The 19220-nt window shown below is 37.5% G+C and overlaps 1 protein-coding gene across 1 annotated transcript in view; it reads right to left on the bottom strand.

Moving 5' to 3' along the window:
- LOC124795427 overlaps positions 1–19220 on the bottom strand; it is a 96973-nt gene that overhangs the window by 39539 nt on the left and 38214 nt on the right. Inside the window, exon 3 of the mRNA XM_047259454.1 lies at positions 6310–6528. Within this exon, the coding sequence (XP_047115410.1) occupies positions 6310–6528 (219 nt within the window). The remainder of the gene's footprint in view (positions 1–6309; positions 6529–19220) is intronic.

Here is a 19220-nt window from a genome sequence, read left to right as displayed (position 1 = left end):
GTTGGGCTTATCGTTGACTGTAGTGTCACAAAATTGTACCCTGGTGGTATCGTGCAAATTTCCATGTATGTGTGGCTAATCCGATACCTTTCTGATGCAGACTTTCTGGAGTGCGTAAATCACGTTGAAGTGTGCATGATATTCAACAGAAGTGATGTCAGCTTTAGGGTGCTTCAAGATTGTGGATACATTTTCTCAGGTTCCACTGACTAGAATTTGCATGTACAGGAGTTAATTAATTTCTGTGATTACAAAGCTGTGAGTCAATCCCATCAAGGTTGAAGTGTATTGTTCCAAATTGCCTCATGTTCCAGAGGCATGGCGGATGTAAAGTTGGTTAAGACTGATAGTGATAAATTGTAATTTAGAGAGTTTGTCCTTAGTCTGGGGATGTAGCAAAGTAAGGCATGTACTGATGTATCTGATACTAATGAAAAGTTGATTTGTTTGTAGCTGCATTAGCACATGTTATGCTTCAGTTACCTGAAGTTAAATTTTTTATTGGTTCTTCTATAACTATTGTAACATTGGTTTTCTCACAAATGGATTGGTTGAACTGGCGTTAAGTAATTCACATGGCCAATTGCAGTGTACTAATATGAAAAAATACTAAACTTAAGCTTATTTGTTTTAGAAAGAAGATGCTGGATAATTTTAAATTTTTAAAGTTACTGCTCCTAATGTTTAAAGGAAAAGGAAACTTGAGCCATCTAGGTCTTCAGTGATTATTCTAAATATCTTGGATCATTGTAAATTTTTAAAAGTTATTGGTTCTAATATTATGGGGAAAATTTTTGTAAATTTAGAATTTCAGTAATTGCCTTTAAATATTTTGAAAGATTTTATATCCTAAAAATTTGCATGATATTAATATTTCAAGGATTACTGGTTTCATATTTTAAAAAAAGGCATGAATTGTGTGTATGCCTGTGTAAACTAAGTAAACCAATAACTGTTCAGCTACTGTGCTCAGCTGCTTATCACATCAGAACCATTGTGATCTAGTGTGACCATCTACAAAGGTTACCCTTCCATTTCGAATCCGTAAGAGAAGGTATCAAGTATAAGGGGTGATCAAAAAGTTTCCATTTGAGGGCACTGTTACACAGTATATGCAATGTAACATGACTCCAATGTGGGTATAAAAGCACCAACATGTAGGCAAGGGATTAATTTGACATTCCTATCTTTCTGACACGCATGCAGTAAATGGAGAAACATGAACTATGGCGATGTTACTACCAAATGCATCCAAACAGGACCAGCATGCTGTTATTTTATTGTTGGCTGCTGAAGGACAAACACTAGTAGATATCCATTGCAGATTGAAGAATGCATATGGGGTAGCACGTCTTTCAAAACCAACCATTGTGGAATGGTGCGCCAAGTTCTGTGCAAGTCAAGATTCAACCCCATGTCACAAATGTCATAAGGCATAAGTTACACCAACTTAGTCCTGATCTCTCTCCATATCATGCCATTGGTCTCTTAAAAACAGGCCTTGAAGTATTAACAATTCCTATCAGCCAAGATGTGCAGCAGACAGTTATGATCTGTTTCACGCAGTAGGACATGGTGTTTCACCAAGCAAGCATCTTAAGTCTGGTACATTAGTGAATCATGATCGCCTCTTAATGCTCATGGTGATTTCTGCCTGATTGGCATACCAATTCTCTGCTGTAAGGCCTTCAAACAGAAACATTTTGTTTGCGCCCTACAGAATTTTTTGATCCCCACAATTGAAGGCTTTGGTAAAGTCACAGAACATACCAACAAGATAATTCTCCTTGTTTAGCTCTGTTACTATTTCATTTGTGGGGACTTGTATTGCCTTCTATGTGAAGAATCCTTTATGAAAGCCACACAGAGAAGCAGTTAAAAAGTTTTGCTCAGTTAAACCAGTCAGTATTTTATCATAGACCATTTTCTCTGAGAGAATGATACTAAGGTAATTTGAGATGGCTTGCTTATCCCCAGTTTTGTAGATGGATGTCACTACAGCATATTTAAGTCTGTTAGGAAATATGCCGCAAGTCACTGACTACAAAGATAGCTTATGGATAAGCCTATCAAGTCAGCACAAGATTTTAATATGCTGCTAGAAACACCTTCACAGCCAGCAGTATTACAACTTTTTACTGACCTGATGAATTCATACCATGTTACCAATGGCTTGTTGTTCAACTGACGTACAGCAAAGATGTGTGACACAAGGGGGATGAGTAGATAAGATAGAAATCAAGCACCAATGGCAAAACAAGTAATCTAAATTAATGTATTTCATTTTTGATAGCATTTGGAGCTTATGGATAAGCCTATTAAGTCAGCACAAGATTTTAATATGCTGCTAGAAACACCTTCACAGCCAGCAGTATTACAACTTTTTACTGACCTGATGAATTCATACCATGTTACCAATGGCTCGTTGTTGTTCAACTGACATAAAGCAAAGATGTGTGACACAAGGGGGATGAGTAGATAAGATAGAAATCAAGCACCAATAGCAAAACAAGTAATCTAAATAAATGTATTTCATTTTTGATAGCATATGGAATATAATATGAACTTTTTTCCTAAAAATTGACATTTATGTCTGCAGGGCTTGTAGTTCCACTGGAATGATTATGTAATTCTGATAGTAATGTGGGAAGAGGGGTGAGGGGGATGAGAGATTAGCGTTTAACGTCCTGTCGACAACATGGTCATTAGTGATGAAGCACAAGCTCGTGTTAGGGAAGGATGGAGAAGGAAATCAGCTGTGCCCTTTCAAATGAACCATCCCAGAATTTGAGTGAAGCAAATTAGGGAAATCACAGAAAATCTAAATCAGGGTGGTCAAATGCGGGTTTGAACCATCACCTTCCAATGAGAGTCCAGTGTGCTAACCATTGCACCACCTCACTTAGTAATGTGGGAAGAATTTTCAGCAATGTTCCTGATGGCATCCTCAACAGTGTAACTGAGGCAGTCATCCTTACTGTTCTTTGCCACCCCCACCCCCCTCCTCCTTGTCCCCCCATCTATAATATATTATATACTTCCTGGCAGATTAAAACTTCGTGCCAGATTGGGACTCAAATTTTGTTTGAGCCTGGGTCTGGCTCACAGTTTTAATCAACCAGGAAGTTTCAAATCAGTAAAGGCTAAGTTTCAAATGAGTGAACACTCCAATGCAAACTGAAAATTCATTCTGGATTACATTACCTTGCTAACCAAGAACTTTCCTCATAGAGCATAAATCACAAGTGACTTTAAGTCTCCCTGCAACTGACTTAAAATTCAGAGAAGGCCATTAAATTACAGGATTTTTTATAACTTTCATGGAAACGTGTGTTGATTAAAATATTTTTTATGGCACCAACAGTAAACCCTTAATTTGATGCCACAAACATGTTGACAGGTTGGAGTAGTATAAATCCACACAGTAGCGCACAAAATATATTCAGACCTTTGATGATGTGCACCATACAGAAACAATCATGTTGCATGTTTATGGGGTCAGAGGGTGTGGATCTGTTTGAAAGTTGCAGGACAATGAAGGTTTGTTACTGAGACAGATGTTCAATTAAAGGAATAGCATATGAATCAGTGGAAAGATTAAATACTGAAAGATACACTGCCAATGATGTACAGATGAGTGGAATACTTGTGTATGTGTGAAACTGAAACAGCAAAAGAGCAGAACAGCAAATTGACTTGCAAATCATTGATGTTGATGAATTGATGCTGGATTCAATTTGAACTGTTGATCTGCACACAATCCTGTTGTTGTTGTTGTTGTTGTGGTCTTCAGTCCTGAGACTGGTTTGATGCAGCTCTCCATGCTACTCTATCCTGTGCAAGCTTTTTCATCTCCCAGTACCTACTGCAACCTACATCCTTCTGAATCTGCTTAGTGTATTCATCTCTTGGTCTCCCTCTACGATTTTTACCCTCCACGCTGCCCTCCAATACTAAATTGGTGATCCCTTGATGCCTCAGAACATGTCCTACCAACCGATCCCTTCTTCTGGTCAAGTTGTGCCACAAACTTCTCTTCTCCCCAATCCTATTCAATACTTCCTCATTAGTTCTGTGATCTACCCATCTAATCTTCAGCATTCTTCTGTAGCACCACATTTCGAAAGCTTCTATTCTCTTCTTGTCCAAACTATTTATCGTCCATGTTTCACTTGCATACATGGCTACACTCCATACAAATACTTTCATAAATGACTTCCTGACACTTAAATCAATACAGGATGTTAACGAATTTCTCTTCTTCAGAAACGCTTTCCTTGCCATTGCCAGCCTACATTTTACATCCTCTCTACTTCGACCATCATCAGTTATTTTGCTCCCCAAATAGCAAAACTCCTTTACTACTTTAAGTGCCTCAGTTCCTAATCTAATTCCCTCAGCATCACCCGACTTAATTAGACTACATTCCATTATCCTTGTTTTGCTTTTGTTGATGTTCATCTTATATCCTCCTTTCAAGACACTGTCCATTCCATTCAACTGCTCTTCCAAGTCCTTTGCTGTCTCTGACAGAATTACAATGTCATCAGCAAACCTCAAAGTTTTTATTTCTCCTCCATGGATTTTAATACCTACTCCGAATTTTTCTTTTGTTTCCTTTACTGCTTGCTCAATATACAGATTGAACAACATCGGGGAGAGGCTACAACCCTGTCTTACTCCCTTCCCAACCACTGCTTCCCTTTCATGTCCCTCGACTCTTATAACTGCCATCTGGTTTCTGTACAAATTGTAAATAGCCTTTCGCTCCCTGTATTTTACCCCTGCCACCTTTAGAATTTGAAAGAGAGTATTCCAGTCAACATTGTCAAAAGCTTTCTCTAAGTCTACAAATGCTAGAAACGTAGGTTTGCCTTTCCTTAATCTTTCTTCTAAGATACGTCGTAAGGTCAGTATTGCCTCACGTGTTCCAGTGTTTCTACGGAATCCAAACTGATCTTCCCCGAGGTTGGCTTCTACTAGTTTTTCCATTCGTCTGTAAAGAATTCGTGTTAGTATTTTGCAGCTGTGACTTATTAAACTGATAGTTCGGTAATTTTCATATCTGTCAACACCTGCTTTCTTTGGGATTGGAATTATTATATTCTTCTTGAAGTCTGAGGGTATTTCGCCTGTTTCATACATCTTGCTCACCAGATGGTAGAGTTTTGTCAGGACTGGTTCTCCCACGGCCGTCAGTAGTTCCAATGGAATATTGTCTACTCCGGGGGCTTTGTTTCGACTCAGGTCTTTCAGTGCTCTGTCAAACTCTTCACGCAGTATCATATCTCCCATTCCATCCTACCCACCATAACCTTGGTTATAGGACAGTCCATAACCAATGAATAGCAATGTATCAGTCAATGGCTCAAAGAATGTGCAGCAAACAGGTTCTCAGGAGCACACGGAGTATTAAGCTCATGATGGAGAAGCTGTCCTTGAACAAATGTAGCAGGAGATACGTCCATGGTGCACCATTATTAAACAGAGAGCAAGAGACATGTAACAAAGTAGCAGCATCCATCATCTGCACTCAGGCAACAATTCAAGACACAGGCATTTACTGGTTGCCAAAGATTACATATTGGTTCACTTCCAGAACAAGAACCAAACTATAACTAAGGCTTGCCCAAGCAACATATTATTAGCACTGTTGATGTTATGAAATAGAAATTCCAGGATATTCTCTCACAAGGGGTAGGTGTTTGCAACTTGCAAAACAGCATGGCCTCATATGTATCACATTCTGCTCATAACAATGTGTCACCTTACTTGTAAAAAACTAATAATTTTACGAAAACTATGCAAAAATAATAATTGTATAAATCTATTGATATGTTCTGGAACTACAAAATTGTGAAGTTCATATGTTTTGACTTTTTTCAGTATATAAAACATTCTTTATTCCTTGCAAATATACTAAAATCAAATGTGTTCAGCTGTGAACTTCAAATAAACAGAGTTTAATGATTAATTTAGTTGATTTTAGCAGAATTTTAAGAAATAAACATCTCCTTCTTGTGTTTATGCATAATTACCTGTACAACAATTGGATTTATATTGCCACAAATGAATTTGACAAGTGAACCTGCCTTCATGTAATTCTCACTTTCACTTTGAACAACAATGTTTTGACATAAAACAAAAGTGTTATGATTCTCTAACCATACTATGTGCCATATAACAAATATGCCAGTACTTAAGTTTAAATGAAGATCGTTATCTGAGTATTTCAAAATTAACATTATGAAATATTTTTTAACATTATTATCCTGTCCCCAATTCAGGGTCAAAATGTTTTATACTTACATGTATGCAGGGTATGTTGGCAAACCATAATATCCTCTTGCTATTCCATGTCCTTCTGAAGACATTGTTAAATAATCACAGATGTATCTATACTCACTTTCGGTGTTACTCTTTCCTACATCAAACACTTCGGGGCAAGTTTTTATTAATTTTACAATAACTTTTCTTATAAATCTTGCTACTAGAAGTGCCATGACAACTAGATATCTGTTTCCACAGCTGTGAACAAAAAGAATGCCATACTTGTAAACTATCAACAACAAATGTATTACAAAGCTGACAGATTTTGTACTTTTTATAAAACAGTGCACATACCTCAGCTGCTATTCCTTACAAGTTGTAAAGTGATTCGTACTGTTGTCATAATAAAGAAAATTAATACAGTAATATATTTTCTTAGAATAATAAATTCATCTACAACTGCAATATCCTGAGTGAGAGTGACATTCTTGAAACCAGGAGTAGCAAACAATTACAACCACAAGATTTGCTGTAACTGTTTAGAATTAAATGTTTATTTATAAGTCCAAAATATACCGAAAAATGTGATAGACATAGATTTTAGTGATGATGAAGTTAAAATGGTAAATCTCTAAGTCTGCTTACTACTAAGCCAAAGTTATAAAAAAATTATAACTGCAAAAAATGTCCAGTACACATACAATATAAACAGTGAGTTACTTATTATCTAGAGAAAGCTTTTCAGTGTTCACTGAGTGTAAATTAATATATGCATTGACTATTTAACTTTGTATGCTGTTGGTTGGCCTGTTGGCACATCTACAGTTACATCTACATCTATGCTCTGAACACCACTGTGAAGCACAGTAGATACATCTCACTGTACCAGTTACTAGAGTTTCTTCCTGTAACACTCATGCATAGAGCACAGGAAGGATTATTTGTTTAAATGCCTCTATGCCTACTGTAATGAATCTAATCTTGTCCTCCTGACACCTGTGGGAGAAATACATAAGGGTTTTTAGTATATTCCTTATGTCATCGCATAAAGATGACTCATGAAACTTTATAAGTACGCTTTTATTGGGATAGTTTAGTTCTAATCTTCAAGTGTCTGCCAATTCCATCTCTTCAGCATCTATGTGACACTCTCCCATGGATCAAAGAAACCTGTGATCATTTGTGCTGCCCTTCTCTGTGAATGTTCAATAGCCCCTGCTAGTCGTATCTGGTTCAGGTCCAATGCACTTGAGCAGTATTCTAGGATAGGTGGCACAAGTGATCTGCAAGCAATCTCCTTTCATAGACTGATTGCATCTTTCCAGTATTCTGCCAATAAACTGAAGTCTATGAGCTGCTTTACCCACAACTGAGCCTTTGAGATCATTCAATTTTATATCCCTACACAGTGTTACACCCAGGCATTTGTACGAGTTGGCTGTGACTCATTGATATTATAGTCATAGAGTACTAACTGATATTGTAATCATTGCCTAATGAGGTTTTTTTTTTTTCATTTTGTGAAGTGCATAGTTTTTCATTTCTGAACATTTAAAGCAAGTTTCCAACCTTTGCAGGTATCTTATCAAGATCTGACAATATTTATGCAGCTTCTTTCAGGCAGTACTTCACTACAGATAACAGCGTCATCTGCAAAAAGTCTGAGGTTACTATCAACAGTCACTGCAAGATCATTAATATAAAACATGAACAGCAAGGGTCCGAACACACTTCCCTGGAGCATAACTGCAATTACTTCTACATCTGGTGATGACTCTCAATCCAAGATAACAGGTTGCATACTCCTTACCAAAAAAATCCTTAATCCAGTCTCAAATTTCACATGATACCCAATTCTAGCAAACTTTTGTTGATAAGCATAGATGTGGTACTGAGTCAAATGCTTTTTGGAAATCAAGAAACATTGCTCCTACCTGACTGCCTTGATCCAAAGCTTTTAATACGTGATGTGAGGAAAGTGCGATTTGGGTTCCACGTGATTGGCGTTTTTCGAATCCATGCTGGTTGGCACAAAGGAGATCATTCTGTTCAAAGTATTTCATTATGTTTGAACTCAGAATATGTTCCAAGATTCTACAACAAATTGACATCCAGGATATTAGACAGTAGTTTTGTGGATCACTTCTACCACCCTTCTTGTAAATAGTTGGAACCTGCAGTTTCTTTCAGTTACTGGGCACAGTTTTTTGTTTGAGGGATCTACAATAGATTACAGCTAAAAGAGAGGCTAATTCAACTGCAGACTCAGTATATAATCTCATTTGGTTTCCATCAGGCACGGGATCTTTTTTCAGTTTTAATTATTTCAGCTGTTTCTCAACAGCACCGATACTAACATTTATTTTACTCATCTTTTCAGTGGTAGGAGGATTAAATTGGGGCAGTTCTCCTTGGTTTTCCTTTGTAAAGGAACATTTTAAAATGGAGTTATGCAATTCCCCTTTTGCTTTGCTACCCTTTGTTTCAGTTTATGTCTCATCTGTGAGTGGCTGGCCACTATCTCAGGTGGCACTAACAGTCTTTACATATGACATGAATTTTTTGGGATTTTGTGAAAGACAGAATTCTGCTATGGTAGTCACTGAAGGCTTCACACATTGCTCTCTTGACAGCCAAATGTGTTTCATTTAGCATCCCTCTATCTATATCCTTATGGATTCATTTAGCATCTCTCTATCTATATCCTTATGGTTTGTTTCACACCTATTATACCTATGATGCAAACGTCTCTGTTTCTTTAGAAGTTTCTTTAGTGGCATTATACCATGGAGGGTTGCTCCCAATATGAGTTGTTCTACTGGCTAAATATTTATCCGGTGTATGGTCAACTATTATTTTAAACTTGAGTCACATCTCCTGTGTGTGCTCCTGTCCTGCGCTAAGAGTTTCAAGTTCCTCACTGTGATATGACACTACTGCTTTTCTATCTAGTTTACTGAGTATATATGTCCACCTACCTGTCTTAGTTGCTCTTTGTACTTTGGTAATAACTGCTGCCAAAACCGCGTCATGGTCAGTGATACAAGTTTCGATGTGGACATGCTCAAAGAGGTCAGGTTTGTTTGTTGCCATTAGATGTACTACATTTTCATGAAAAATGGGTTCTGAATCTAATGCTCTATGTAGTGTTGAGAAAAGGCATTTAGTAATGTTTCACAGGATTTCAACACTAACAAAATTTTCCCAATTGATTTTTGGGTGATTATAGTCTCCACCAATGACTACAGTATGATTGGGGAACTTGAGTTCAAGTGAACTGAAGTTTTTCTCTAAGGCTATCAGTTATAACGGGGTGTGATTCTGTGGTCGTAGAGAGTTACAATTACAATTTTATGCCCATCCCTGATACTGAGTCTTGCCCAAATGATTTTTCATGCTGTTTCAATTTCTATGTTGGTGGGTTTGAGTACCTTGTCTTTTGTAACAAATATGTCACCTCCATTTCCCATTGCCTATACTTTCAATATATACTTAAATTTTCCCCAGTAGTACATCAAATTCTGGCCCTTTGTTGTGAATGCTGTAGCAGTTAACTACTAGGATTTTCATATTCTCACCTATGGGGGGGGGGGGGGGGGGCATTCCTTTGGATCTTACATTGATACTTCCGGGTCTCCTACAGCTATCATTGTGTGGACTGGATGGAGAGTCACTTAATCTTAAAAACACTTGTGTGTAGCCTACACACTATCAGCTACTTGGGTAGCAGCCTCTGATATGTAGTGCACACCTGACCCATTTAAGGGGTACCTACAGTTCTCAGCCCTATGGCACTAACCTAGGAAGTTGCAGCCTAGCTTGTCACAGAACCTTCAAAGTCACACATGCCAGTGTATCAACTACATTTATCAACAAATGCTTCAGACTTCAATGGTCAAGTGAACACTATCATTGACACTATGAATTCCAAAATTTAGTATTTATGGATTATTCTCATTAGAATATGTTGTACAGTGATGGCAACATGCGATTTAGAGGCTACTAGAATCACTAAATTTTACATAATTCCATTGTATTCCGAGCAGATATTAAATGTGACGAGTTGGGGCACCAATGGATACAGCATGCAATCTCAGCTCTTTAATGGGCAATGTAAACTGCAATGACATCAGAAGATATCAGTATCAAGATAAGATCAAGATGGCATCATGAATAGTTGTATGTATTGATAAAGTGAACAGAAGCTGCAGTGAAGTGGTGGAAAAGGAATTTTGTAGTGATTGTAACAGGGAATTTAGGAAACTAAATTGAACATTTAATAAGTCTACAGTTCATAATGGATGCATTAAGACATGAAAAATCCCACCTAACAAATGAAAATTCTGTGCTGCAAAAGCTACAGATACTGTGAGTTCCTGACCTTCAAACAAGTAGGCCTAAACTGCAAGACTGGAAACAAGCAAGTGCTGTAAAAGCAAGAAAGGCATCAATCATGGCAAATGAACAGAAGTTTGCTGATAAAAACAGGTATAGTATACTCTCAATAAGTGGTCACAGCAATGGCAGTAAATTTACAGAATTACAGAACTTGATAACGAACATAGTAAATGTAATTTTGAAAGAAACACAATGAAAAACACAAAAATAAGATACAACACCAGATCATCAGTAAATAAAGTGTAATGAACCTCTGAAAACTACCATAATGAAGTGTAATGAGCTCCCAAAAACTAATGAAAAAAAGACAAGTTAATAAGGAAAACAGGAAAAGTTCAGAATGCGAACATAATCATGGCAGTGCAGTCAGTGACTCCTTCAACAAACTCCATAATTCTGGTACTCTGAAAAAAATATGTCTGCTTGTGTCTGTATATGTGTGGATGGATATGTGTGCGTGTGCGAGTGTATACCCGTCCTTTTTTCCCCCTAAGGTAAGTCTTTCTGCTCCTGGGATTGGAATGACTCCTTACCCTCTCCCTTAAAATGCACATCCTTTCGTCTTTCCCTCTCCCTCCCTCTTTCCTGATTGATACAAGTACAGGAAGCAGCGCATTAGTGCTCCCAGCTAACTTGGTGGGTGAAGAAATGTGTGTAGCATTAATTTAAATAATTATAAAACTTTTTGTGTGTATTATAGAAAGCAACATAAAGGTGATGGTGTTGGTATTTATGTCAAAAATAATTATCAGTGTGAAAAAATTGACTGGGTGGATAAATTTGCATGTGAAATGGCATTTGAAATAGCTGCAATAAGAATAAAGCTCAGAAATAGCCATTTAATAATAGCTACCCTGTACAGATCCCCTAACAGTATTATGGAAGAATTCTTTTGTCATTTAGAGGAACTTGTTGATAAACAGTTATCTCATAAAAACAGACTATAATAGTAGGTGATGTGAACATTGAATCCTTAACTAATGGTATTAATTATCTTAGATATATTGATATGTTACAGTATTATAATTACACACATGTGAATTCATAACCAACAAGAATAACATGTGACTCTCAGACATGTATTGACCACGTTATTATATACTTAAGCAAGGAAGACCTTGTATTTAGAACTGTTGAGATCCACATTTCAGATCATAGTGCATTAGTCCTAGAGCTTCATAAAGACAAAGAAATAGTATCTCATGGGGACATATTTACCTGTAAAGGAAAGCTAGACTATCATACATTAAAGGAAACCCTGGCACATGTAAACTGGAATCAGGTAGGCCCACATGAAACAGAAGACATTTATGGAAATGGGACAAAATTTATACAACATTAACCTATTGTCTTAATCAAGCATGCCCAATGGTCAAAAAACTAAGGACAGTTGGAAGAATCTTAAACCCCCAACGTGATAAAATTAAAGAAAGACATGAAGGATTTATATATTCTTTTTAGAGATACCAAACTGCAGTACTTCCAATCTAAATACAAAGCCTGAAGACAAACCTACAGGGAAGCACTTGTTGTTGTGTTGTTGTTGTCATCATCGTGGTGATGGTCTTCAGTCCATAGACTGGTTAATTTGCTCTCCTGTGCAAGCCTCTTCATCTCCAAATAACCTACATCCTTCTGAAACTGCTTACCATATTCAACTCCCTCTACGATTTTTACCCCCCACACTTCCCTCCAGCATAAAATTGATGATCCCTTGATGCTTCAGAACGTGTCCTACCAATCGATCCCTTCTTCTAGCCAAGTTGTGCCACAAATTCATCTTCTTCCCAATTCTGTTCAGTACCCCCTCATTAGTTATGTGATCTACCCATCTAATCTTCAGCATTCTTCTGTAGCACCACATTTTGAAAGCTTGTCTAAACTGTTTTTCATCCATGTTTCACTTCCATACATGGCTACACTCCACGCAAATACTTTCAGGAAAGAGTTCCTGACACTTAAATCTATACTCAATGTTAATAAATTTTTCTTCTTCAGAAACGCTTTCGTTGGCGTAGCCATTCTACATTTTATATCCTCTGTATTTTGACCATCATCAGTTATTTTGCTGCCCAAATAGCAAAACTCATTTACTACTTTAAGTGTCTCATTTCCTATTCTAATACTCTCAGCATCCCCTGAATTAATTCAACTACATTCCATTATTATCCCTTTGCTTTTGTTGATGTTCATCTTATATCCTCCTGTCAAGACACTGTCCATTCGATTCAGCTGCTCTTCTAGGTCCTTTGCTGTCTCTGACAGAATTACAATGTTGTTGGCAGCCTCAAAGTTTTTATTTCTTCTCCACAGATTTTAATTCCTATGTCAAATTTTTCTTTTGTTTCCTTTACTGCTTTCCCTATCTACAGATTGAATAGCATCAGGGACAGGCTACAACCCTGTCTCACTCCTTTCTCAACCACACCTCTTCTTTCTTGCCCCTTGACTCTTATAACTGCCATCTGGTTTCTGTATAAATTGTACATTGTGTTTTGCTACCTGTATTTTACCCCTGCCACCTTCAAGAATTTGAAAGGGAATATTCCAAACAACAGTGTCAAAAGCTTTCTCTAAGTCTACATATGCCTAAAACATAGGTTTGTCATTCCTTAACCTATCTTCTAGGATAAGTTATAGGGCAGTATGTGTTCCAACATTTCTACAGAATCCAAACTTATCTTCCCTAAGGTTGGCTTCTACCAGTTTTTCCATTTGTCTGCATTTAAGGAAAAGTACTTAAGACATTAAAAGCACAGATGTATGCAGAACAGATGAGGCAATCCAGCAATATTAGCAAAACAGCGTGGAGTTTTGTAAAAAAAGAAAGCAGGGGAAGTGACAGTATAGTGTGCAATAACATAATAATAAGAGGCAATGAAAAATTGTTGAATGACCACAAGAAGTATGTGAGATATTCATAGGACAATTTAGTAAGATGAGTAGGGAGGATATTATTGACTCACCACAGGTGCTAAATCCCAGTAATGTCAGTAATTCATTCTTCCTGAGGTGTGTTACAGTTTTGGAAATCCTGAAAACCATTTCCAACTTAAAAGTAAATACATCCAGTGACTGGAATGACATCTCAGGCAAATTTCTGAGAGAATGCAGTAATGAATTAATAAAGCCACAGAAACATTTAATAAACAGCACTTTCAGCCATGGGTTGTTTCCTGACTTGTTAAAAGTCACTAAAATAAGACTGGTGCACAAAAAGGGAATAACTACCGATGTGAAAAATTATAGGCCTATTTCATTGACATCAATACTCAGTATTTCACTGACATCAATACTCAGTAAGTTGTTGGAAAGGCTACTTCCTGATCAACTTGAGTCATTTTTCTGCAAGTGCAATCTACTAAAAAGCTCTCAGGACAGTTTCAGGAAGGACAGATCTACAATAACAGCTGTACCTACATTTTTTCAAGCAGTACTGCATAAACTTGATGATGGAAACAAAGTTATTGGCACATTTTTAGACCTATCCAAGGGCTTTGACTCTGTTAATCAATCTATCCTTCTATATAAATTAGAAACTTATGGAGTCAGAGGAGTGGCATTAGACTTGTTAAGATCATACCATGCTGACAGGAGACACTGTGTTAAGCTGTATCATACAACTGGGGGACATACACAAACAGTAAAATCATTTTATAAAATTCCCTCAGGGAAGCAATATCGGGCATTTTTTGTTTATTGTGTACATCAATGATATAATAATTCCACAAAATTCAAGCCTAATAAATTATGCCGACGATACCTCTTTCATAAGCTAGGAATCTACAAAACAGATAGCAGTGCAAAATAATAGAGAACATTAGTCTCTTCTCAGAATATCTCACCAAAAACAGGTTGACACTAAATAAGGACAAGACAAATCTGATGGAGTTTCTGCTAAATTATAAACCAAGAGAAGTGGATACTGAGCCAGAGTATTCAGGTGAAACACTTGATAAACATAAATTCCTGGGTATTACAGTAGATGAATGTCTTATATGGAAGGAGCACATCAGCTATATGTGTAAAAAAAAAAAAAAAACTCCTCTAACACCCGCCTGCTAAAACACATCATGTCTTAACACAAATCTGTTTTGGAATCATAGACTCCCACCTACAATATGGTACAGAGATACGGGGTGGGGCACTGACGGTATACATGAATAGGGCTTTCAGAGCCCGAAAATATCAATTAGGATAATGGCTAATACTAGTAAGCTTCAGTCCTGTAGATAATACTTCATTATGTATAACATACTAACAGTATATTTATTATATGTTCTCAGGACTCTACTGTTTGCAAAAGAAAATATAGAACATAGTATAATCAATAGTGAAATTCATAATTATAATACAGGAAAAAGAGAAGATTACCACATAAAATTTAGTAATAAAAGAGCAACAGGTCACAGTCTATTTTCTGCTGGAAGACATTTTTATAACAGACTGCCAAATAATATGAAACTGTTGGATGGAAACTTATTTAAGACAAAATTAAAGCAACTGTTAATTGCTAAATGTTTGTAGTCCATCAAGGATTTTTAATGATGTATATAATTTATCTTTATTTCTAAACAGTTATTAATGTTCATTTGTTTATAAATAGACTGTGTCCATGACTGTAAAAGTTATTATGGACAAATAAACCATTTATTTATTTATCAAGGGTAGACATAACCTTATAACTGGGTTGTTCTATTGATTACTGCATTAAAGAGAATTTTAAAGAAATCCTCAACTCACTAATACATATGTTTCCGAATCATGCTGCCATCATTGGAGGAGACACAAACCATCCAGGAAATTGATACAGTTACAGTTTTGCAAGTGGAGGGCTTCACAAGAAATCCTACAAAACAATGGTAATGCCTTCTCTGGAGAGTACATAGAACAAAAATCTTGGAAAGCAACTTAAGGTGGATTTATGTTACATCAGTTAACGAATGGACCTGATATCTCTGGGAAAGTCAATATTAAAGTTAGTATCAGTAACCTGTAGGAAAAATAATTACCAAAGCATAAAGAACAATAAAACACAGGCAACAGTACCAGACCTTAAGAATGAAATTAAAAATTTAAAGAAATGATTATTGTGAGATTGACTGCTTTATTAATTGATAAAACATGTAGTTGTAGGGAGGAGCATGAAGAGGGTTTGTAGCTCAAGTTTACAAGAATAACTAACCAAGCAATGAACAGGTATATAACCAGTATAACAGTTCATGATGGGACAGATCTAGCAGAATCATATCAAAAGACCTCTCACAGAACATAAATAAAATTTTGGTCATATCTAAAGGCTGTCAGAAAACCCAAAGTAGGTGTCCAGAAGCTGACAGAAGATACAAGAACTGAAATTATGAGTAGAAAAGGAAAAGCAGAAATGGTGAAATCTGTTCTCAAATTTTCCCTTATAAAAGAGCTCTAGGACTGCTGCCCCAGCTTAATTCTCGCAACACTGCAAAGATGAGTGATAGAGATGTTACTGTCAGTGCTATTGAGAAACACCTAACATCGCTAGAACTGAACAAAGGCCCAGGTCTCAATGAAAACTTTGTCAGGTTCTATACAGAATTTGTAGCTAATTTCATCTCTTTTTTAGCCATAATGTCCTGTAGATTCCTTGAACAAAATACTTTACTCAGTGGCTGGAACAAAGGACACATGACACTTATCTACAAGAAAGGCAGCAGAAGTGACCCTCGGAATTACCATCCAATATCACTGATATCCATCTGTTGTAGACATTGGTCTTGTGTAACCCAATTTGCACTTTTCTCACATGAGGTCTTGAAAGATATGGATCATGGGAGTCAACTGGATGTGGTGTGTCTAAGCTTCCAAACAGCTTGTGACTCAGTAACAAACCAATGCTAATTAAAATATGATAATAGATCACATGGGATGTCAAATGAAATCTGTGACTCGATGGAGGGTTTCTTGGTAGGTAGAATACAGCATGTTATCTATCATCAGCATGTGTAGAAGCAATTACAAGTGTGCCCCAAGTAAGCATTTGTACAACATCAGGGAGGTATAGAATTAAAACGAGTACCTTCGGATGAGAACCAGAATAACCAATCAGATATAAATAAACCAGTAATAAGAGGATGAGCCAATGAGAGACAGGTGAATCTGATTGTGGATACAGGTAGTGGTGTATATCTTTTTGGTAAGACTTGCTGGCATGTTATTAAGAGAATAAAGATGCCATGACTTTACTAATAAGAGGAATAAGTTTACGGGGTGTGACTGGAATTCACAGCTGAAATGTTAATGAGTAAGCTCATGTGATTTACCATAGAGGGATGAAGTTTCAATAGAAAATGGTAGTAGAAGGACTGGCAGTGTAAATCAGTTTGAGGATAGGATGGCTCAGGAGTAACAAGGTCAATGTTGTAAACAATAGACGAAAGATAAATTATTGAATTACAGAGAGTGAAAGGAGTTGGAATTTTGGGAAGGTCACTTTGCGTTCAGTGAGAACGGACTACAAAAATGTGGGGCAGGTTAATGACTCATCACATTATAGCATGGGGATGGTACCAGAGGACTCCGCTGCAGAATTTGTAGAGGGGCAGTGGTTTTTCAGAGAGGCCAACAGACCTCCTGAGGACAATGAAGATGCAGTAAGGAGCACAATCACATGTATTGTCAGCTGGCATTTCTTAAATTTTGTGAATGTTTTTCTATTTAAGAAGTTTAGTCTCACATTTTGTAAGTGTAAATTCATTTAGTCTGTAGTGTAGTAACTGCTTATTTGTTTTATTTTGAAGACAAGCATCCACCCATTTAGCAAGCCAGTCAGTCATTGCTACTGACAAACAGCTAAAATTACTAGAACTGAACAAAGGCCCAGGGCTCAATGAAACCACAGTCACATTCTATACAGAATTTGTAGCTAATTTCATCTCTCTTTTAGCCATAATTTACTATATATACCTCAAACAAAAAACTCTCAGCTGCTACATATCTACAGAGTGGCAATTGAAGAGGTTATCTTTTCCTGTGTTTTCATCATAGTATATTTCTTAAATATCATGCATGTTTTTCTGTTTAAGAGGTTTAATTCCATATTTTGTAAGCGTAAATTCAGCCAGCATGTAGAGCAGTTTTCATTTCTTGTAAACAGCCAGCTACATTGCACATTAAGGCTCAGCATCCATGGATGGCACACTAGGAGCATGCAAGTCGCATCACTAGGATTCTGTCTGCTTTTGTAATTTGCTGCATCTGGGTGTAGTGTCAATGGAGGATCTGGCACATTACAAGGAGCATCTCAGATGTTGCTTGTTTCACTCACAGGCTCTGCTGCTGAGGCAACTCCTAGTCCAATGCAGTGCATCCCCCCTCACAGCAGAGTGAGTGGCAGATGGTAATACATTCGCATTGCTCAAGGTGAACAGCCAATTTGGAGACTGGCTGTCTGGCCTCACCAATTCACCCTGTGGGTGGACATGTGGCCACTGCTTCAGCAAGGTCTGAGTAGGCACACAGGGGGATGGGTTCATTAGTTATTGGGAGCTCAAACATTAGGTGTTAAGTTATGGGCTGGAAAGAAAGGCAATGTGCACTTGTTATGCCTGCCAGGGGGCAGCAGCTATCGAGCAGGCAGCACACAGTCGTCTGTAAGTAGTGGCTCTCGTTGGCACCAGTGTTGTCTGTTGCATGAGTTCTGAGGCCATCCTCAGTTCACACAGGTGGCAGCAGGGGGTCGTGAAGGCTGCTGGCCTCAGGTGGGGTGCAAGCAGAGCTCACAATTCGAAGCACTGTTCACAGAGTGGATCAAGCTCCTTTCTTTGATTTGGAGCTGAGTGGAGAGTCTCAACCAAATGCTTCATCGACTCTGTGGTGGTCTTGGCTGCATTATAGAGGGGGGTTTGTAGGACTCCTCTTGATAGCTCAAGGGTGCACTACACTAAGGAAGCAGCTACTTGGCTTGCAGAATATTTGTGGAGTGCACATGAGGGTTTTTAGGCTAGGCTATAGTCTGAGGTATCCTGATGAACACTCGCAAGTCGATGTGCAGCAAGGGAAATCAGAATGCATTCTGAGTAAAGACACTTTGATAGTCAAAATTTTATCTGTAAATTATCAAAGTATTCATAACAAAGTTCCTGAATTTACTGCCCTCCAGGAAAGTTCTCACATTCAGATTATTCTTGGGACTGAGAACTGGCTCTAAGCCAAAGCGGAAAGCTCTGAGGTATTTTTCAAATCATGGAACATACGTCGGGAAGACAGATTAGAGGCCATAGGAGGGGGAGTGTTCATTGCAGTTGACAAAAATATTGTCTCTATTATGGTCAAAGCTGAGTGTGACAGTGAAGTTATATGGGACCTCACATATCTATCAGGTCTAGGTGCAACTAAGTTAACTGTTGGATGTTTCAGCTATCCAATTCCACTGAGACAATTCTAGAGTCATTCAAGGAAAATGTGGCAGGGGCATACAAGTTAAAACTGAAAAAATCTGCTAACTTTTAGACTATCCATATTCCCACATATAATGAATGTGGTAAATATAGGAAGGATCAGAAAATGGCAGATAA

This window comes from Schistocerca piceifrons, chromosome 4, assembly GCF_021461385.2.
Source record: "Schistocerca piceifrons isolate TAMUIC-IGC-003096 chromosome 4, iqSchPice1.1, whole genome shotgun sequence".
NCBI classification, from domain to species: domain Eukaryota; kingdom Metazoa; phylum Arthropoda; class Insecta; order Orthoptera; family Acrididae; genus Schistocerca; species Schistocerca piceifrons.
This window is presented reverse-complemented; position numbering and strand designations above follow the sequence as displayed.